Consider the following 21,995-nt stretch of genomic DNA (forward strand, 5'->3'; position numbering starts at 1 on the left):
GTCGGGATGGACGGTTGTCTAGAGACGTTTTCCACCTTGGTCACATCCAGGAACATGGATCTGTAAGGTGCGGTGGCATGGTGTCCCAATACTTTTGTCCATATGGAGTCCCTACAGAGTTGACCTTTGATTGACGTATGCCCGCCTGATATCTCTCTCTCTGTATTGACCTCTTCTGATGTTTCCATGATGTCTTTCAGTGGGTCCAGACAAGCAGTGCGAGCTGACCTGCAGACCAGCAGGCTATCGCTTCTACGTACGCCAGGCCGAGCGGGTGCGAGACGGGACGCCTTGCTTCAACGTCACCTCCAACGACGTCTGCGTGGAAGGCCAATGCCTGGTGAGCACGCTGATGCATTCTGATTGGCCTGTACGCCGAGTCAGGTCGCACACTTTGTGACATCATCCGGTGGTAATGTTAGCATCATCGTCATACAGACCGACCAGTGACTGCATGGACAGTGACTGAAAAGCCTCAACTTGGAAAACACTGAGTGACACAAACTCACGACCAATCTCTGGTGCTGCTACAGTATAATTGACATGTAGACCGCCCAATAACGGCATGGACAGTACGTTGTTATTGGCATTTGGACTGACCAATGACTGTTTCAACAGTAACCGAAGAGCTTCAACTTGGGTGAGATTGCAAGAAATCACCCAGTGTAACAATCACTAGACCGACCAACGACTCTTATAAAGAATGGCATCAAGTCCCACCAGTGACTGTCTGAACGGTGACTGAAAAGCCTCAGCTTGGAGAACACTGAGTGACACACACAGTCAACCAATCACTGCTACATTATAATGGGCATGTAGACCGCCCAATGACTGCATGGACAATACATTGTTATTGGCATTTGGACTGACCAATGACTGTTTCAACAGTAACGGAAGAGCCTCAACTTGGGTGAGATTGCAAGAAATCACCCAGTGTAACAATCACTAGACCGACCAACGACTCTTATAAAGAATGGCATCAAGTCCCACCAGTGACTGTCTGAACGGTGACTGAAAAGCCTCAGCTTGGAGAACACTGAGTGACACACACAGTCAACCAATCACTGCTACATTATAATGGGCATGTAGACCGCCCAATGACTGCATGGACAGTACATTGTAATTGGCATTTGGACTGACCAATGACTGTTCCTACAGTAACGGAAGAGCCTCAACTTGGGTGAGATTGCAAGCAATCACCCAGTGTAACAATCACTAGACCGACCAACGACTCTTATAAAGAATGGCATCAAGTCCCACCAGTGACTGTCTGAACGGTGACTGAAAAGCCTCAGCTTGGAGAACACTGAGTGACACACACACAGTCAACCAATCACTGCTACATTATAATGGGCATGTAGACCGCCCAATGATTGCATGGACAATACATTGTCATTGGCATTTGGACTGACCAATGACTGTTTCAACAGTAACCAAAGAGCCTCAACTTGAAAAACACTGAGAGATCGCAAACAATCACTGGTGCTGCTACAGTATAATTGACAAGTAGACTGACCAATGACTCTTTCAACGGTAACCGAAGAGCCTCAACTTGAAAAACACTGAGTGAGATCGCAAGCAATCATTGGTGCTGCTACATTATAATGGGCATGTAGACCGACCAATGACGGCATGGACAGCACATTGTTATTGGCATTTGGACTGACCAATGACTGTTTCAATAGTAACCGAATAGTTACAACTTGAAAAACACTGGGTGAGATCGCAAGTAATCACTGGTGCTGCTACAGTATAATTGACATGTAGACCGACCAATGACAGCATGGACAGCACATTGTTATTGGCATTTGGACTGACCAATGACTGTTTCAACAGTAACCGAAGAGCCTCAACTTGAAAAACACTGAGTGAGATCGCATGCAATCAATGGTGCTGCTACAGTGTAATTGACATGTAGACCGACCAATGACTGTTTCAACAGTAACCGAAGAGTTACAACTTGAAAAACAATCGGTGAGATCGCAAGCAATCACTGGTGCTGCTACAGTATAATTGACATGTAAACCGACCAATGACGGCATGGACAGTACATTCTAATTGGCATTTTGACTGACCAATGACTGTTTCAATAGTAACCGAAGAGTTACAACTTGAAAAACACTGGGTGAGATCGCAAGTAATCACTGGTGCTGCTACAGTATAATTGACATGTAGACCGACCAATGACAGCATGGACAGCACATTGTTATTGGCATTTGGACTGACCAATGACTGTTTCAACAGTAACCGAAGAGCCTCAACTTGTAAACACTGGCTGAGATCGCAAACAATCACTGGTGCTGCTACAGTGTAATTGACATGTAGACTGACCAATGACTGTTTGAACAGTAACCGAAGAGCCTCAACTTGAAAAACACTGGGTGAGATCGCAAGCAATCACTGGTGCTGCTACAGTATAATTGACATGTAAACCGACCAATGACGGCATGGACAGTACATTGTTATTGGCATTTGGACTGACCAATGACTGTTTCAACAGTAACCGAAGAGTTACAACTTGAAAAACACTGGCTGAGATCGCAAGCAATCACTGGCGCTGCTACAGTATAATTGACATGTAGACCGACCAATGACTGTTTCAACAGTAACCGAAGAGCCTCAACTTGAAAAACACTGAGTGAGATCGCATGCAATCATTGGTGCTGCTACAGTGTAATTGACATGTAGACCGACCAATGACTGTCTGAACAATGGCCGAAGAGCCTTGCACCTCAAGCGGTACGTCTATAATGACTGGCATACAGACGGACCAATGATTGAAGCTGGCCAATGACTGTGCAGGAAGGCGGGCTGAAAGAAAGTATGATGTCATGATTCTGAAATCCTGGATGATTTTAAAATTCAGGTCCTCAAAAGTGCCCTCGTTCAACCTTTTGCGTTTCTGGCATTGGCCTGGCTCGTAACTTTGAGATTTACGTGCAGAGCCGTGACCTAAACACTGACAATGGATGTTTTGTTCTTTTACAACCGCCCCCCCCCCCATCCCATTCCATCTATTCTCCTCCCTCCTCTTTGCCAGACGGAGGGCTGCGACGGCATTCTGGGCTCCGGCTCGGTGATTGACAAATGCGGAGTCTGCGGTGGGCGGGACTCCTCCTGTCAAAAGGTGACGGGCAGCTTCCAAAATGTCACGGTTCCCCTCGGTTACCACAAGATCCTGGACATCCCGGCCGGGGCCACCTTCATTAACATCACAGAGAGACGAGCCAGCCCCAACTACCTGGGTGAGCCGCCATGACGGACGGATCGTTTTCTCTTCACTTCCTGTGTTTGCTGACATGACTCCCCCCCCCTCCCAGCCATGAGGAGCGGGACCGGGGCTTCCGTGGTGAACGGGCGTTGGGCTGTGGACCCTCCGGGGGAATACCAAGCCGGGGGGACTACCTTCACATACGCCCGGCCCAGAGCGCAGGCGGAGGGGGAGGAAGAGAAAGGAGAGTCCCTGAGGGCCCCCGGCCCCACCAGCACTCAGCTCCAGCTCTACGTGAGTACACCCAGTGGAGCTCCATGGAAAGACAGAAGCTGGCCCAGAAGACGGCCCCGGGCTAGGCTTCCCTTCTGTGTGTCAAGATCTCGGCCATAGACAACATTGTGTTAGCTTTGACTGGGATTATTTCACATTACTGATACAGACGGCTAATAACAACCCCAACCTCAGGCCAAGAATTTATTAAAGAAACAGGAGTCATCCGCCCATTTCCATCCAGTCACTTCGGGGCGGGAGGCCGTGAAATGAGTAAAAAAGAAACACCCCCAAAGTCCTGAGGACGTGGATCTCCACTTAAATCAGCTGCTTTAGTAGCACCCCATTCCAAAGACGTATTGGGGCAACACGGAAAGGAAACTCAAAAGGTGGACTTTTCAGAGAAAAATCTATTTTCTTTAAAAAAAATAAATATTTTTTATATTAAAAAAAAACAAATTTTATATTTAAAAAAAATATATATTTTTTATATTTAAAAAAATAAATATTTTTTATATTAAAAAAATAAATATTTTTATATTTAAAAAAAATAAATATTTTTTATATTTAAAAAAAAAAATACTTTTTATATTTTTAAAAAATATATATTTTTTATATTTAAAAAAAATAATATTTTTATATATAAAATATATTTATAAAATATTTATCAAAATATTTATCAATCGATATATTTATCGATAAAATATTTTATATATATATTACATATATATTTTTTAAAATATATATTTAAAATATATTTCAACTCAATTATAGTTTCCATATTATGACCAAAAAGTCACATATTTAACAGAATACTTGAAAGAAATTTCAAAGAATATTGAAATAAAAAAAGCAGTCTTCATGGAAACATCTCCAAATTTTTAAAAATTAATTTCCATATTCTTCCGCTTAACGGGGTCCGAGTTGCCGGGGGGAGCAGTTTCAGACTTCTCCGGGAGGACGCAAGGCGTTCCCGGGCCAGATGTGAGACCCAATCCCTGATCCCTAATCCCTCCAGCCTGTCCTCGGTCTGCCCCCCGGGGCTTTCTCCCGGCCAGGCATGCCCAGAACATCTCACCGGGGAGGCATCCGGAGTAGATTTCAAATGAATTAACCATGATTAATCACCACTATGTATATTATTGACTTATATTCTCTTATTAACCATTAACCATTTACTATTCCTTTCCCATATTTAATATATCCCGGGAAAAAGAAAGTCAACCCAGGCCAAGTCGGGCCTGTGGGTGTCGGTGCTTGGAGAACCTCACGGCCTCCACGTCTTCCATTTTCAAATCCCGTGTTTGCCTGCACCGTCTCTTAATTTGTCACAGCCGAAATAGCACATTGAAACATTGGGTATGTTTAGAAGACCTTGGCCATTTAGATCTTGGTAGACGCCAGCCTGATCTGTGGAAAAGTGAAGGTCACATGTGTGTGTGCACGAGTGCTCCCCTTGGCCAGGACACTCCTGCAAAAGACATTTGGAATCTCAATTTTGTGCCTGATTGAATGACCATTTGACACTTAAATCCACATGGAGGTCCTCAACGGTCAGCCATACTTCTCCGTATCGAAGTTTGCCTTGTTTACGATGCACGTGCTACAACAGAAAACAGTGACCGTTGTAACGCTGAAACATCCAAATAAAGCTTTGATTGAAGCCTCCACAGAGTCCAGCGTGTGGGTGTGTCCCCCACATGATGATGGAAAGATCCAGTGGAAACGCCATCATCATTCACTTCCCTCCACCCTTTATGTCCTGTTTTGGCCCGCAGATCATTTTCCACCAGCAGAACCCCGGCATCGACTATGAGTTCTACATCCCTGTGGAGAGGAAGGAGCCAGAGAGGCCGCCGGACCGGGAGACACCCAGGGAGGCTCCCAGGGAGACGCAGTGGGAGAGGGCGCCGGCGAGGGCACCCCTTCGCAGTAAGTGTCCCTGCATCTTCAATGATTTTTGGTCCACAAAAAAATAGACATCTCATAATTAGTAATGATTGGTCATCAAGCAGTGGCACCACCCTCCTATGGTGGTTCACTTAGCTGAACTGAACTGAACAACCGGTCCAGGGTGTACCCCGCCTCTCGTCTGGAGACAGCTTGGATAGGTTCCAGCATACCCGCGACCCTCCTGCTACATTTTCTTTCCAATTTATCATGCACTCCAGATGATTGTTGAAGCATATGTTGTCATACGGTATCATTCATCCGTCATTCATAGCAGAACGCGCATTGAAATTCAAATGACTCACAACATTCCTCAAGTCCACATCTTTGGTCATGCTGATGGGTGTGGTTTTAGGTCAAGTGGGCGGGGTTATCACGCATGTGTGACCTACAGGGAAAAAGAAGGGCGGTTGTCATGAGACCATGAAGTCAGTCATTGGCCTCCACACCACGTACGTCTGCAGATGCTTCATGTGTGTTCTACCAACCCCCCCCCCCCATCCCCCAGGTCCCCTCACCGTGTCAATAGAAGACCCTCCTCCTGCTCCTCCTCCGGTTTCCAGCCCTTCGTTCCCCTCCTCCTCCGTATTTTCACCCCCCTTGGCTGAACAATGGACCCCTGAGAGGTCGCGACCCCGGGCCTCTGCACCCAACAGGAACGCTCGGATCCCGCCTCGCACGGACCTGCCGCTGGACACTCAGCCGCCGTTCGTGTGGAGGAGAGGCGCTCTCTCCGAGTGTTCGGTTTCCTGCGGCAAAGGTCAGGTTCATCTGTTTTGTTGACATACACAACCGTGCAAAAGTCTCTGGACGCCATGGCAACAGCTTTGATTATTAATAACGGCGATAATACCGCAACAAACATGACGGCTTTTGGCACGACAGACGCTGTTGCACTGATGGTTGGATGTCTCCCTCATGTGGCTGCATTGTGCAAGTACAACCATCATATGTCTGATATTGTACATCTTTCTCCTTCACAGGTTATCAATATCGGGACATTTTATGCATCAACCGCCACACGGACGAGGAAGTCCCAGACAGGAAGTGCGACTCCGCCGCCAAGCCCCTCCCAGAGGAGGAGCCTTGCAACACGCACGCCTGTCCGCCATTGTGAGCAAATACCTTATTATCTCTCACTGTCGGCATTTCACAATGTATATTTTTCAAAAATATTATATTCATAAATCATTCTGTTTTGGAGGTTGAATATAGCTTATTATTAGTCCAACTCAAATTAATTCATTAATTAATTAATTTTAATTAATTAGTTAATTCCAGCTGTTTTTCAAAAGACAGCCTCTTTAGTGGCGGCCATTTTAGACCATTTGGACTGATCTAATCATGGAACTTTCACTTTCACTTTGTCACAAATATAAATATAATATTATATTGTATGTATAATATTATATTATATTATTATATTATATTATAATATATAATTCCAAGATGCTGTGAATGATATGTAGTACCGCACACTAGTCACAAGGGGGCAGTAATGTTACTGTCATTTGGGTGAGACACACAAGCACCAGACCCTGATCACCAAAACAACATGGCTGAATTGTCTCATAAGAGACACAATAAAAATCCCTGATACGAATACGAGCTACCGCTGAAACTCAACTCTTAACCCCTGACATCACTTCCGGACTGCCCCCCCCCCCCCCCCAACCCCCCCACTGCACCGGAACACATTTACAGCAACACACATGAGTGTCTCATGTCACATCATGTCTTAAATGTCTTATTTTGTCTTAATCTGTTTACTGTATCGGGTAGTGGGAGTGTCAAGGTGACTATAGGGGTGCTATTTTATGTCTAGTGAGCTCTAATGATGTTAAGAGGTGTATTTAGAAGGTTGTAAATAGCTTAACGACAGAAATATTCAATTTCCGCACCTGGCCCGTATTGTGTGTGTCGAAGCCAATCGTTTTCGTTTTCGCCAATGTTTTCGTTTTCGTCTGTTTTCGTTGTGTGCTAACGTTTAGCTGGGAGGCCAGCGCTTGGTCAGAGTGCAGCGTCTCCTGCGGGCCCGGCATGCAGCAGCGTCAGCTCCAATGCAGGCAGAGTTTCGGGAACCGCTCCACCATGGTTCACCCCCAGCGGTGCGCCGACCTCACCCCGCCCGAGTCCACGCAAGCCTGCCAGCTCCAGCTGTGCTCCCACTGGGAGGTCGGCTCCGACTGGAGCACGGTGAGTCAACATCGGCGCTCCGTGCTGCTCGGGTTTAAAATAATGTTTGCGTGCTCTCCGTTACGCTTTCAAGAAGGCCTTTTCAAAGGAAAGCTGATTCAGGACTTGAACACGGGTTTTTTTATCAGGGAACCAAAGCATATTTGCTAAGTTGAGATGCTGTTTAAATTGGACCTTAGGCACCTGAGATAAGATAAGGCATTAGGGCAGGGGTGCTCATTAAGTCGATCGCGATCTACCGGTCGATCGCGGAGGTGGTACTGGTCGATCGCTGGTCGATCGCGGCGTGACATTAAAAAAACATCATCCCAGCATCAATGCCGTCACTTGATTGACATACAGGGCAGCCATTCAGATGACAACTGAATGTTGCCCTTCGGGCGACCAATCAAATCAAACAACGTCTCTAAGTGCAGCAGAACTTACGATGTCAGCCTATCATCCATCCCCGTTACTTGATTGACATTCAGGACAACCAATCAGATGACAACTGAATTTTGACCGCTCATGCGTAAACAACGATGCAAAGTGCTAAGCTAGTCGGTGAATTGCGTCAGATTTTAAGCCCTCGCTAAAGTTTATGGTCACTAAAATGAGTGAAGGAGCTGGACCAAGTAAAAAGGCAAAAACTGGACCAAGTAAAAAGGCAAAAAACATATCACTTCCATACGGATATGGAATATTATACGGATATTATGATACGGATATTATCCATGACTGATAAACATTTGGAAGTGTGCTTGAGGCTGGCTATCAGCAGCTACTGTCCGGACTATGCATCCCTGGCTGGTTCAATTCAGTGCAAGTCATCAAAGTAAACTCAGGTAATTACAAAAAATGTTAATAGTTAATTATGTGTGTTTTGCAATATTGGCTCATTTGGTTATGTAAGGTACATCAACATACATTGTACGTACAAATAATCCTCAATACATTTGAAAATAAATAGATGTTTTGCATTTTTGTAGTGGGTAGATCATTTTGACTCGGCCATTTTAAAAGTAGCTCGCATGCTGAAAAAGTGTGAGCACCCCTGCATTAGGGGATGGAGAATAGGGAAAAGACTGGGACTGGGACTGGGACTGGGCGGACGACCCCAGATCTCCATGTGCAAATGATGGATTTGTCCTGCTCCAGTGCTCAGTGGACTGCGGGGTGGGCAGGAGAACGAGGAGCGTGCGTTGCGTCAGCGATCAAGGCAACGTGGTGAACGATAAAGAATGCAACACCAGGATTCGTCCGACGGGGAGCGAGGAGTGCAACATGGGTCCCTGCGTGACCAACTGGTACTCGTCTGCCTGGTCCGGCGCGGTGAGTGCCCCCCCCCCACACGGTGAGTCCCGGTAAAGTGCACGTCACGCTCGCTTTCAACACGGCGCTCCGCTTTGCCACAGTGCTCGGCGCAATGCGGGCCAGGCGTGCAGAAGCGGGAGGTGGTGTGTCTGACGCGGGGGGGCCTCCGAGAGGGGGAGGGCGGCGGGGACTGTATCGGCGACAAACCGGCTGAGATGAAAGCTTGCAACGGGGGTCCCTGCGTGTCCGTCATCATGTGGTACAGCAGCCCGTGGACACAGGTAAGCTTCCGCCATTGTTCTTCCGTTGGGGCCACAAGCCACCTGAGTGGACCTTCTCCAGAAGAACACGGACATGTCCCCCACATTGTTGTTGTTGATGTTGTTCCAGTGCAACGTTGCCTGCGGGAACGGAACCCAGCGACGAGACGTCATTTGCGTCCAAAAGAACGGTAACGACTTTACGGTGGTGCCATCAGCTGAATGTGTGCAAATGGACAAACCCGCCGCCGTGCAGGAGTGCGAGATGGGGGAGTGCCAGGCCCAGTGGTTCACTACGGAGTGGAGCGCGGTAAGACCTTACGGATGCTCACAATATTCCAATGGAATGATTCTGGAAAAGATGGGAATCCTGCTTTTCTTGGTTTTATTCCATGTTTTTGTGCAGGTCTAATTGACAATCCCTTTTGTGCTCTTAGTGCTCACGCTCGTGTGGAAAGGGTCTACAGATGAGGGAGGTCCGCTGTCTGAACCCAGACAGGAAGCACAGCCAGAAGTGCGATGCCGGCATCAAACCTGAACAAGAACAAATGTGTAACACCATACCCTGCAGTCCACAGGTTACAGGTAGGTTTGCGCTCCGTTTCCCGCTACACGGGTCGGTTAGCATAGCACTCAATATGCTAGCTACCGCACAGGTTGGTTAGCACTCAGCATGCTACCACACAGGTTGGTTAGCATAGCACTCAGCATGCTAGCTACCACACAGGTTGGTTAGCATAGCACTCAGCATGCTAGCTACCACACAGGTTGGTTAGCACTCAGCATGCTACCACACATGTTGGTTAGCATAGCACTCGGCATGCTACCACACAGGTAGGTTAGCATTCAATATGCTACCATACATGTTGGTTATCACTCAGCATGCTACCACACAGGTTGGTTAGCATAGCACTCAGCATGCTACCACACAGGTTGGTTAGCACTCAGCATGCTACCACACAGGTTGGTTAGCATAGCACTCAGCATGCTACCACACAGATTGGTTAGCACTCAGCATGTTACCACACAGGTTGGTTAGCATTCAATATGCTACCATACAAGTTGGTTGGCACTCTGCATGCTACCACACGCGTAGGTTAGCATAGCAGTCAGCACGCTACCACACAGGTTGGTTAGCATAGCACTCATTATGCTACCACACAGGTTGGTTAGCATAGCACTCAGCATGCTACCACACAGGTAGGTTAGCACTCAGCATGCTACCACACAGGTAGGTTAGCATTCAACATGCTTCCATACAAGTTGGTTAGCACTCTGCATGCTACCACACGCGTAGGTTAGCATAGCAGTCAGCACGCTACCACACAGGTTGGTTAGCATAGCACTCATTATGCTACCACACAGGTTGGTTAGCATAGCACTCAGCATGCTACCACACAGGTAGGTTAGCATTCCATATGCTACCATACAAGCTGGTTGGCACTCAGCATGCTACCACACATGTAGGTTAGCATGGCACTCAGCATGCTACCATACAAGTTGGTTAGCATGGCACTCAGCATGCTACCACACAGGTAGGTTAGCATTCAATATGCTACCATACATGTTGGTTATCACTCAGCATGCTACCACACAGGTTGGTTAGCATAGCACTCAGCATGCTACCACACAGGTTGGTTAGCACTCAGCATGCTACCACACAGGTTGGTTAGCATAGCACTCAGCATGCTACCACACAGATTGGTTAGCACTCAGCATGTTACCACACAGGTTGGTTAGCATTCAATATGCTACCATACAAGTTGGTTGGCACTCAGCATGCTACCACACATGTAGGTTAGCATAGCAGTCAGCACGCTACCACACAGGTTGGTTAGCATAGCACTCATTATGCTACCACACAGGTTGGTTAGCATAGCACTCATTATGCTACCACACAGGTTGGTTAGCATAGCACTCAGCATGCTACCACACAGGTAGGTTAGCATTCCATATGCTACCATACAAGCTGGTTGGCACTCAGCATGCTACCACACATGTAGGTTAGCATGGCACTCAGCATGCTACCATACAAGTTGGTTAGCATGGCACTCAGCATGCTACCACACAGGTAGGTTAGCATTCAATATGCTACCATACAAGTTGGTTAGCACTTAGCATGCTACCACACATGTAGGTTATCATAGCACTCAGCATGCTACCATGCAGGTTGGTTAGCATAGCACTCAGCATGCTACCACATAGATTGGTTAGCACTTAGCATGCTACCACACATGTAGGTTAGCATAGCACTCAGCATGCTACCACACAGGTTGGTTAGCATAGCACTCGGCATGCTACCACACAGGTTGGTTAGCATAGCACTCAGCATGCTACCATGCAGGTTGGTTAGCATAGCACTTGGCATGCTACCACACAGGTTGGTTAGCATAGCACTTGGCATGCTACCACACAGGTTGGTTAGCATAGCACTCTGCATGCTACCACACAGATTGGTTAGCATAGCACTCGGCATGCTACCACACAGGTTGGTTAGCATAGCACTCAGCATGCTACCATGCAGGTTGGTTAGCATAGCACTCGGCATGCTACCACACAGGTAGGTTAGCATAGCACTCTGCATGCTACCACACAGGTTGGTTAGCATAGCACTCAGCATGCTACCACATAGATTGGTTAGCACTCAGCATGCTACCACACAGGTTGTTAGCATAGCACTCGTTACGCTACCACACAGGTTGGTTAGCATAGCACTCATTATGCTACCACACAGGTTGGTTAGCATAGCACTCTGCATGCTACCACACAGGTAGGTTAGCATAGCACTCGGCATGCTACCACACAGGTTGGTTAGCATAGCACTCGGCATGCTACCACAAAGGTTGGTTAGCATAGCACTCATTATGCTACCACACAGCTTGGTTAGCACTAAGTTTCCTACTACCATTCCTGTAGGCATGGTAGAAACCCCGCTTGTCTTGTTCTTCTGCCAGATGAGAACTGCAAGGACCGCCGACACAACTGCGTGATGGTGGTCCAGGCCCGACTATGCGTCTACTCCTACTATAAGACGGCGTGCTGCGCCTCCTGCACGCACAGCGCCCAGCGTGCCAAGAGACACTGACGGGCCGGTGGCGGGCAGCCCCTGGCGCTTTGCCGTGAAGAACGTAGCCTGGAGTCACCGCCCCCCTAGACGTGGGCGGAGTAGAGCACCTATCTAGCATTTAGTCCTTCTCCTTCAGGTAACAACACTGTGGAAGCAGTCCCGTTTAGAGCCACTTTAGCGTGTCAGGCAGGACCCTTTTTAAGGATGGTGCTCGTCGCTTGCGAAAGATTCCCCCTTAACTTCCAGGATCTGCCACAGCGAGCCGTGCCACTCGCTGTGGGACAGGACCTCCAGCAGCGTATGTATTTCTATACCTCCCTTTCAGCCATATTGGCTCCAGTATGGCCGCTATACGCTCCATTACACTCGAAGGATTCAATGTTCATGTCTTGTTTGCTCGCCAAAAATACTCCCTTGAAGTGCCACTGTAGTTTAAACAACAAAAACCATAAACCAAAGGAATGGGCTGACCAAATATGGGCATAAGGAAGCTGCTTGCTAAACACAGCTGAAGGCGTGAGGGGCTTTCATTTTAAGGCCGATCAATCGTATGAATATTCCAAAATTATTCCCGCTTCAAATCCTGACATGATTCACCGTTTTGATTGTATTCTTTGGAATTCTACTCTACATTGTTACGCTTTTGAAAGCCAATGGTACGTTCCCAAAATGGCAGACCAGCTCGCCGCTCAGCATCATTTCCTAGTGACGTCATCGGCATCACACACCGCTTACTAAAACAAAGTCAACAAACGCATCGTCGACTCGATTCAGTATATTTTTCATCAAAATAGTAGCCGTGCCAAAATGATGCGTTGCTGCTGGATGTTCACAGTATCCCAGCGATAATGAAAGTTTGTTTTCTTGTATGAATGGACGAAGCAAATGTAGAGAATGATGATGACTGCTTTGAAGGAACAAGAAGCATTTGACTCATTTTCATAAATTCACCATTTGCTTTCAAAAATGAAACCATATAAAACATTATAAAGTAACATTAAGAAATCATGTCAGGGAGCCTTTAAATCGCTTCTGGAAACGTACATTACTAACTACTGTCCTAAAACAACAATGGTCTACAAACACTCGGTAGCATGCTAGCAATTTGTGCTAGCATGCTAAAGCGCTGATCCCCCCCCGGCCTGAGAGGAGACGATGAATGTGTACTTTGGATGAAATACTCAGCATGACAAAACCTGTGTGTATATATATATACTGTATACTGTACGCGTGTGTGAGTATGCGCATCTTTGTCTTTTTGTACTTTTCACACAAAATCAGCACACACTCCCGCCCCCCCCCCCCCCCACACACACACACACACTGTGAGGGATCTGTATATTTGTCAAATATTATCCGAATGTGTATAATAAGATGTGAACGTAGCAGGCGCTTATATTTTTGAAAGACTGAATTTGTTCCCGCCTATATGACTTTAAGAAGAGAATCCTCTATTGACTTTTATATCTGTGACTCAGTCGCTCTTTGTCTCTAACCCCTCATGGTGACTTTATATTTGAAAAAAAAAAATAGTAATTTATCAGTATCAAAATAAGCTGTAATTTATTTTTGTCCTCCTCACCACCGGAGTTTATTACTCTTAGAAATTCATTCATTTTTTTCCACATCTTAGTAGCAGCAGAAATACAAAAGTAACTCAATAAAAGTCAAACAACACATGAATGAGTTGATTGTGTCCGATGCAAGAGGGTGTTATTACCATTGGGTCCACGGGGCGGCGCCATGGAGTCATAATGTGCTTGGACACGTGACGAGCATGTTCTGGGAGTTAATGACTGCCTAAGATGGTCTTGGTGACATGTTTTGACTGTTTTATTGGACTTGGGTAGTCGTCTCAAAAGCACTGCAGGCTAATACTGGATTCAGGAAATTTACTTCAATTTACTTCTTTACTTGTACTCGTGTTTATCATATTTGGTGTACACCCCCTGCACATAAAACAAAGATAAATATCTTACTAAAGATTAAATAATTAAAGATAAATAACTTTCATTTTGTTTTCATGTACAATGTCAGTCATAAATTGGTCTTGTTTCTTAAAAATATATAAATATATCTATAAAAATTTTATATTTAATTATTATATAATTATTATATATATAATATTATATTATTATAATTATTATATTATATTTAATTATTATATAAATATTATATATAATATTATATTGTTATTATATAATTATTTATTATTTATTTAATTATTATTATTTATATACGTATATATAGATATCTAAATATTATTTTAGGCAAAATGTATTTTGGAAATTAACTAAAATTAAGACCCAAAAAAATACTTATTTTTCTTCTCTTTGTAATCATAAATATAATTTTTTTTTGTTGATTTTGTGCTTTTTTTTCCTCAAAAAGGTATGTCATTTTTAATCTTCCTGGGATTATGACTTAAAAAAATTGTAACTTGTAAAAATATCCTTTCGCAATTCTACAACATTTTCTTGAATGTACTTTTTTCCTTGAAAATACAGAGCTGCTGTTCTCCAAAAATATTACTTTTTGACTCAAAAAATATTTTTTTTGTTTCTTGGAAAAATAAGAATTTTTTTGTGCCCCCAAAAAAGTCGAGAAAAACCTCCGTGCAGCGCAGGTCTGCAAGATGTAATCCAAGCCGACCCCAAGGCAGCTACACAATCCTCCTTCGCCCAGCAACCCCTGGCCTTCCTGGGGAAACAAAGCAGTGGTGTCCATAGTGTGGCGCAGGGGCCATCTGCGGACGATGGCTGAAATAAAATGAAGAAAAAGCCAACGTGGCAAGAGTGGGTGCGCCCCAAGTGGCCCGTGCACGCAAACTTGGAAGTGTTGATTGGTGGCTTAACTTATCCGATGGCGTGCGGCCCTCTCCGCCTGAGCGCAGGCCACCTCCTCGGGGCTTGGCGTGCCAAGCTTGGCGTGCCTGTGCCGGGTGCCGAGGGACGCCTCTGGTGTAGTGATGTACATGCGAGGCGGCCAGCGTGGATGTATGCCGGGCTGATGCTGATGCTGATGCTGATGCTGATGCTGATGCTGACGCTGGCCGAGGGCAGGAGGCGAGGCGGGCGAGGCGGGCAGATGGCGACCTTTTGGGGGTAAATTACCATCAACCCTCTCACTCTTTTTTTTTTCACACCAAGACTCACGCATGCCTACGTGCACATGCGTGTACGTCAGGTTTGTTGTGGATTTAGGTGTCCTCCTTTTCTCCCCACCCCCCCCCCCCCCACCCCCCACCCCATTGAGTCAAACACCACAACTGAGTGCAAAAGTAGGCCAGCACGCCCCCCCCCCCCCCTCCCTCTTTTCTTTTTCGTCATGTATTACTCAGAGTGGGTGTGAGCGTGATTTCCTCTCTCTGGCGTGAGCAGCTGGAGTCGTCGTGAGCGCGTGCACGCGCTTCGTCGTCGTCGTCGTCGGGGGCGCGCCTGGGCTGGAAGTCAGGAAGCGTATAGTTTCAGCACCAAGGCCAGGGCTCCAGGCTGGAACAATAGGCGAACCTCCGCGCCTAAGGCAGCGTCTGCCAATTTTCACCCGCAAAATAACATAGCTCGTGAGCTCCTCGCGTTTTCATGCTAAACGATTGTGACTATTAGCATAAGCAATAAATACTTTGTTTGTCAAACAGTATCTACGATTGACATGTCAATCTCTGCAGGGAAAGCATTGTCTTATATAGAAGATCTTTGACTAACCTTATTTATTACTTAATGCAGGGATGTCCACAGTGGGCCATGGGGACCATTTTTGTCTTATATTATATTATTATTTTACAATATTTATATTTTACAATATTAATAAGGCATGTTATCAGATAGGACGCTAATTTGCTTTTGCACTAATAACACAAAGCTAAGACCCTCCCTTACATAGACAATCTATGATCATGTGCAGCGTCACACTCCTGATTATTTTTGAAGACTTTGCCCCCCCCCTCAAAGAAAAATAGTTTTTCTTCTGAAACTAATAAAAACAAACAAGAGTATTTTATAATTTTTTTTTTATCAATCGTCTTCCCTTTCAAAGCATGCAGCAAAATTCTATACGTGTAATAGTTTTACACAGGTACTTAAATTGTTGTTGAATCGGTTTGAAAGAAAATATATTGTTAATCTGGATTAGATATGTATATTTAAGGCAGAAATTGTTTTAAAAGACTGACTTGTTTGAAATTGAAACTTTTTTTTAACATATAAAATGTCGGCAGCAGTTTAAATGTTTTAAAGATAGATAATATAAAATGGAATCCATAGCAAGTATAGTTTGCGTGTAAATGGGACATATTTGTTGACGGTCCCTGGAGGACGTCACTAGGCTGTCAGGTTTACGTAGGGGGAGGGGCGGAGAGAGAGCGCGAGAGAGGGAGAGCGAGAGGGGGAGAGAGAGAGAGAGAGTATTCTACCGGCGGGCTGGCGACGTGAAAGGAAACACACATTGAACGTAGCACGGCCGAGACGAAAGCGAAAAGGCAGAAGAAACCAAGCTCGTTAAAAAGTCCCAACAACGACGACGAGACCGCCAGGGAGAGCCACGCTATCTCCACCAATTCCGCCCGTCGTCAGTCGTTTGTCATCAATTAGCCGTCAAATCAAGCTAGCGCTGCGCGAGACACTTTAGCATTTTTGCTTGTTGGTTTTCCGGTAAAAAGAAAACAACAAGAAAGCTCTCTCAACTCCTAGAGCGACTTATTCCTTCCTTGCTTTGCGAAGACAACCTGTAGTATCTTAGAAGGAGGTGGAGAAGAAGAAAGAGGAGGAGGAGGAGTAGAGGGAGGCACAAAGAGAGGAGAGCATCCACAGAGGAAGAAGAGGAGGACTCGTACTCGCATCCTTCTTTTGCATTTGGGACAATCTTCACCATTCACCTGCAACAAGAGGTAAGACTACAAATGTGTGTGTGTGTGTAGGAAAGGCAGGAGGGGGGTCTGGGACAAAGAGCAAAGGGAGCCCCCTCCTTCCCACCCACCCCCCCCCACATGACATCCGTGTTGTAACCTACAGCTGCCTAAACAAAGAAGCCCCTCCGATGCCACGATTCAGCCCCCCCATCATGCTGTGTATGTCCTCTGTTCCTCTGTAGGGATCCACGGGGCCGCCGCCGCCGCTGCTGCTGCTGCTTCCTCCTTACCTTCACAGGTAATTTCACACTATTTGCCATGAATAGGAATTTGTTCAGGAACATTGTCTTCTGATTGGCCGACTGCGATTTGCATCACTCTTGGAGCACAAGCTCTTTGTCATCAGCGGGCACGTCTGTAAACACGCCATCTAGACCACAATGCTTTGCTCTCCACCCGTAAGATATCCTCATTTTGGAGATATGAAGTAAAGACATATCTCATGGGGGGGTCCAAACTTTCCCACAGACGATCACAGCAAAGGATGCGTTTGACATTTTGAACACCAACTCATGCAGATATGCTAACAGCCTTTAAAGAGAAAGCGGCTAGCAGCTGTGTTGCTATGCTATGGGGGGGGGGCAACGGGGGCCACGGGGGTGCAATGGGGGCCACATAAGATGAGATGATGCTTTTGGTTCTCAATCACGCAAAATACCAAAAAACTACTTTGCTTTTTAAAAATGATGGTTTCATCTGAAACAAAAACAAACAACAACAACACAAATATGCTCATGAGTATTTGGAGTACACAGAATACGCTCAAAGTACCACAAGTACATTGGCGTCGATGACACCGGTTACACACTTTTTCACTTTTTTATTTTTTTCAAATATTCAGATTTTTTTTTCTTGAAAAAAACATCTTTTTTGACTTTTTATTATCAAAAATATACACGTTTTTGGAGAATGAATAGATATTATTTTTTTTCATTAAAATGACAACCCATGTCGACATGCTAACAAGGTATCTACAGAAAAAATATAATTATATTAATTATATAATTAATTATAAGTATTATAATTATATTATAATATAAGAATGATGACCAAAAAGTTTTTTAAAAATTATAAATATGTACAGAAAAAGTTATTTATTTGCTTTCCGGGTGACAAAGTAGCTTATTACATTTTCCTTTTCTACTGTTGTGTTTCAAGTTTACATGGACTGTCTTCTGGACATTGTTTTTCCATCCCATAATATTTGGACTTCATTCTCAACTTACTTTTTAGCATAATATTATAATTAAAAAAAAAATTTGTGCGGCTTTTATCCATTTTCTTGTTGACTTATATTTTTGTGGGCTGCAAATAACTCCTGTGCCGCACTTTGGACACCCTTGGCAGAAGACATAAAGGATGCTGATGAATGAAACACAACAAAGGAAGAGGAAATAAGTACGTCTTGAAACAAGCCGGCTAGCATCTTACGAGACTCGCTATTGTTGAACATTTTTGTCATAAAGCAGCCCCCCCCCCCCCCCCCCCCCCCCCAATACAGTATTTATGTTGTCACCAGTTTCCACGACTAATGCTTCCTAGGGCTCCATTACAGGGCATCAACATCTTAGTCCCACCCCTTCCCCACCTGTCAGTCCGTTCACTTCCTGTGCTTTTGTCCCCTTTTCTAATGAGAATGTTTGATGGCGTTTGTGGATGACTCGGGCTTATTCAGTCCCGGAGGAAGTCCCAGACTCATCCGATCCAAGATCATCGAGGATAACCAGTATCTTCTGTTGACATCTCAGGTCCACCTGCTCCTCTTCAGGGGGGTACCTGCCTCTGAATTGTTCCCGGCCCCCCCCCCGCCGCCCCTCTGCTCCGTCCCGATGAAGGAGGCCGACGCCATCAAGCTTTTCGTGGGTCAGATTCCCCGGAATCTGGAGGAGAAGGACCTCAAGCCCATCTTTGAGCAGTTTGGCAAGATCTACGAGCTCACTGTGATTAAGGACAAATACACCGGCATGCACAAAGGTGGGTCTCGGCCCTACGACTAGTAGAGCGACACACAGAGCGAGAGAGAGAGAGAGAGAGAGAGACGAGGGGGGGGTGAATTTTCACAGCCTTGATTGTCACATATCACCATGGCAACAGTCACACCTCCTCTGGTCTCCATCTCCTGCAGCAGGAGCGTCTGCAGATACACAAGATGTGTCGTTTCCCAACACGCTGGACTTGTAGAGACGCACACACAGTGTGTGTGTGTATGCGTGTGTGTGTGTGTGTATGTGTATGTGTGTGTGTCATGAAGCAGATTAGGCCGCATGCTCCAATCAGTTTAATGGGCCTGTAAGCCAGCGTGATACAAGAGAAAGAATCTGCTGTTTCTCGAATCCTCTCGGCCACATTAAGCTCCTCTTAAAAGCAACGAGATGGACCATAAGATGCTTGTGTGTGTCTCTATGTGTGTGTCTTGTTCTTATTAACATATTTGTCATGTGTCCCCCCCCCCCCGTCTTCCCTTCCCCGCTCTTTGTGAACGTCCTAATCGTCGCCTCTTGTCTTCTTAACTCCATCAGCCTGTCTGTCAACGGGATGCTAACCTGCTGCTAATCTTGTTGTCTTAGTGCTGGTGACAGGTGTAGTAAACGGCTGCGGCCCTCCCTCACACACACAGACACAGGTACAGCCCATAGGAGAGCAGTGGGCGGGGTTGATGGGGGGTCGGGTTGGGGTGTATTTGGAGTGATCGTGAGGCATGCCTAGTGGTTGCTACTTTCTATATTTTTCCATATTTCTATATTTAAAAGCGCGGCGAGCCCGCGAGGCCTTGTTAGCCCCCCTGCGCACACGTCTGTGGTGCTGTCATGTGTGCTGACTCGTGCCGTGCCGTTTCTGAGATGTGACGTGTGCCGTGGAGTGTTCCTCTGCTCTTAAAGTGCATCATCATGGTGTTGTTAGGCTCTAGTTGCAGTTGCATGAATATTTATATTTGTAACCCCTGGCGCTGTGAGCCCCGCAATAATTCATGGCAGCTGACAAGTAATCAGGGAGGGCAAATCCTGCATTCAATGATTTAGATGCTGTGGTATTATATACTCTGTGTCTAGTTGTACTGTAGGTGGTGGGGTGCCGGGACTTAAGTGGAGAGTGATGAATATTTGAGCCCCTCCTGGCCCGCTATACCTTAACTCCCGTCCCTTCTCTCCCCTCGCTTTTTCTCTGTGTGACAGGATGTGCGTTTCTGACGTACTGTGCCAGAGAGTCTGCACTCAAAGCCCAGAGCGCCCTACACGAGCAGAAAACGCTACCGGGGGTAAGTGCGCATCACACGCTCCAGACGGCGCACCCTTCATGACGACATGCCACCCACATGCATATAGGCGCCGCACGTACACACAGCATCATTGGAATCATTTGGGATAGGCTCCGGCTCACCGCTGAATGGGATCCGTGGTGCCCTATAAAACCTTGTTGGCAATGTTTTAAACGGGGGGGGGGGGGGTCCCCCCGTCCCATGTTGATATTGCATATCAGTAGCAGCAGAAAATGAGTACGGTCGAGCCTCTGTCACGGATAATTGTTCCCAAACCAGTCCAGGGAATTTTCACAGTAGGATTCGATACTCATGAGCATAGAAAGGTTTTTAACATGATTAGAGCCCTGTAGACATGAAATAACACCCCTATAGTTGCTTTTACACATATAGTTCTGAATATAATTGATGTGATAGGTGAATTTTAACATGATTAGAGCCCTGTAGACATGAAATAACACCCCTATAGTTGCTTTTACACGCATAGTTCCGAATATAATCGCCGTGATAGGTGAATTTTAACATGATTGGAGCCCTGTAGACATGAAATAACACCCCTATAGTTGCTTTTACACGCATAGTTCCGAATATAATCGCCGTGATAGGTGAATTTTAACATGATTAGAGCCCTGTAGGCATGAAATAACACCCCTATAGTCGCTTTTACACGCACAGTTCCGAATATAATCGACGTGATAGGTGAATTTTAACATGATTAGAGCCCTGTAGGCATGAAATAACACCCCTATAGTTGCTTTTACACGCATAGTTCAGAATATAATCGCCGTGATAGGTGAATTTTAACATGATTAGAGCCCTGTAGACATGAAATAACACCCCTATAGTCGCTTTTACATGCATAGTTCCGAATATAATAGTCGTGATAGGTGAATTTTAACATGATTAGAGCCCTGTAGACATGAAATAACACCCCTATAGTCGCTTTTACATGCATAGTTCCGAATATAATCGTCGTGATAGGTGAATTTTAACATGATTAGAGCCCTGTAGACATGAAATAACACCCCTATAGTCGTTTTACATGCGTAGTTCTGAATATAATGGATGTGATAGGTGAATTTTAACATGATTAGAGCCCTGTAGACATGAAATAACACCCCTATAGTTGCTTTTACACGCATAGTTCAGAATATAATCGCCGTGATAGGTGAATTTTAACATGATTAGAGCCCTGTAGGCATGAAATAACACCCCTATAGTCGCTTTTACACGCATAGTTCCGAATATAATAGTCGTGATAGGTGAATTTTAACATGATTAGAGCCCTGTAGACATGAAATAACACCCCTATAGTCGCTTTTACACACGTGGTTCTGAATATAATCGAAATGATAAGTGAATTTTAACATGATTAGAGCCCTGTAGACATGAAATAACACCCCTATAGTTGCTTTTACACATGTAGTTCTGAATATAATTGATGTGATAGGTGAATTTTAACATGATTAGAGCCCTGCAGGCATGAAATAACACCCCTATAGTCGTTTTTACACGCATAGTTCTGAATATAATAGACGTGATAGGTGAATTTTAACATGATTAGAGCCCTGTAGGCATGAAAT

General features: G+C 45.4%; 2 protein-coding genes across 5 annotated transcripts in view; both read left to right on the forward strand.

Moving 5' to 3' along the window:
• The window catches only part of adamtsl4 (ADAMTS-like 4), a 44,465-nt gene extending 30,314 nt beyond the window's left edge, over positions 1-14,151 (forward strand). The window contains exons 7-18 of one of the 2 annotated variants that reach the window (XM_058085457.1): positions 201-340; positions 3,041-3,245; positions 3,321-3,505; positions 5,263-5,416; positions 5,943-6,194; positions 6,418-6,547; positions 7,426-7,630; positions 8,768-8,941; positions 9,025-9,204; positions 9,314-9,493; positions 9,621-9,768; positions 12,138-14,151. In XM_058085457.1, the coding sequence (XP_057941440.1) occupies positions 201-340; positions 3,041-3,245; positions 3,321-3,505; positions 5,263-5,416; positions 5,943-6,194; positions 6,418-6,547; positions 7,426-7,630; positions 8,768-8,941; positions 9,025-9,204; positions 9,314-9,493; positions 9,621-9,768; positions 12,138-12,268 (2,084 nt within the window). In that variant the 3' untranslated portion in view covers positions 12,269-14,151. The remainder of the gene's footprint in view (positions 1-200; positions 341-3,040; positions 3,246-3,320; positions 3,506-5,262; positions 5,417-5,942; positions 6,195-6,417; positions 6,548-7,425; positions 7,631-8,767; positions 8,942-9,024; positions 9,205-9,313; positions 9,494-9,620; positions 9,769-12,137) is intronic. The other variant, XM_058085456.1, reaches the window with a different exon arrangement.
• Positions 14,152-16,627: 2,476 nt separating this feature from the next.
• Positions 16,628-21,995, forward strand: part of LOC131136690 (CUGBP Elav-like family member 3) — a 39,393-nt gene continuing 34,025 nt past the window's right edge. Inside the window, exons 1-4 of one of the 3 annotated variants that reach the window (XM_058083841.1) lie at positions 16,628-17,135; positions 17,339-17,394; positions 18,905-19,130; positions 20,330-20,412. In XM_058083841.1, the coding sequence (XP_057939824.1) occupies positions 18,986-19,130; positions 20,330-20,412 (228 nt within the window). In that variant the 5' untranslated portion in view covers positions 16,628-17,135; positions 17,339-17,394; positions 18,905-18,985. Of the gene's footprint in view, positions 17,136-17,338; positions 17,395-18,904; positions 19,131-19,675; positions 19,780-20,329; positions 20,413-21,995 lie in introns of those variants that run through there. The other 2 variants (XM_058083843.1, XM_058083842.1) reach the window with 2 other exon arrangements.

This window comes from Doryrhamphus excisus, chromosome 10, assembly GCF_030265055.1.
Source record: "Doryrhamphus excisus isolate RoL2022-K1 chromosome 10, RoL_Dexc_1.0, whole genome shotgun sequence".
NCBI classification, from domain to species: domain Eukaryota; kingdom Metazoa; phylum Chordata; class Actinopteri; order Syngnathiformes; family Syngnathidae; genus Doryrhamphus; species Doryrhamphus excisus.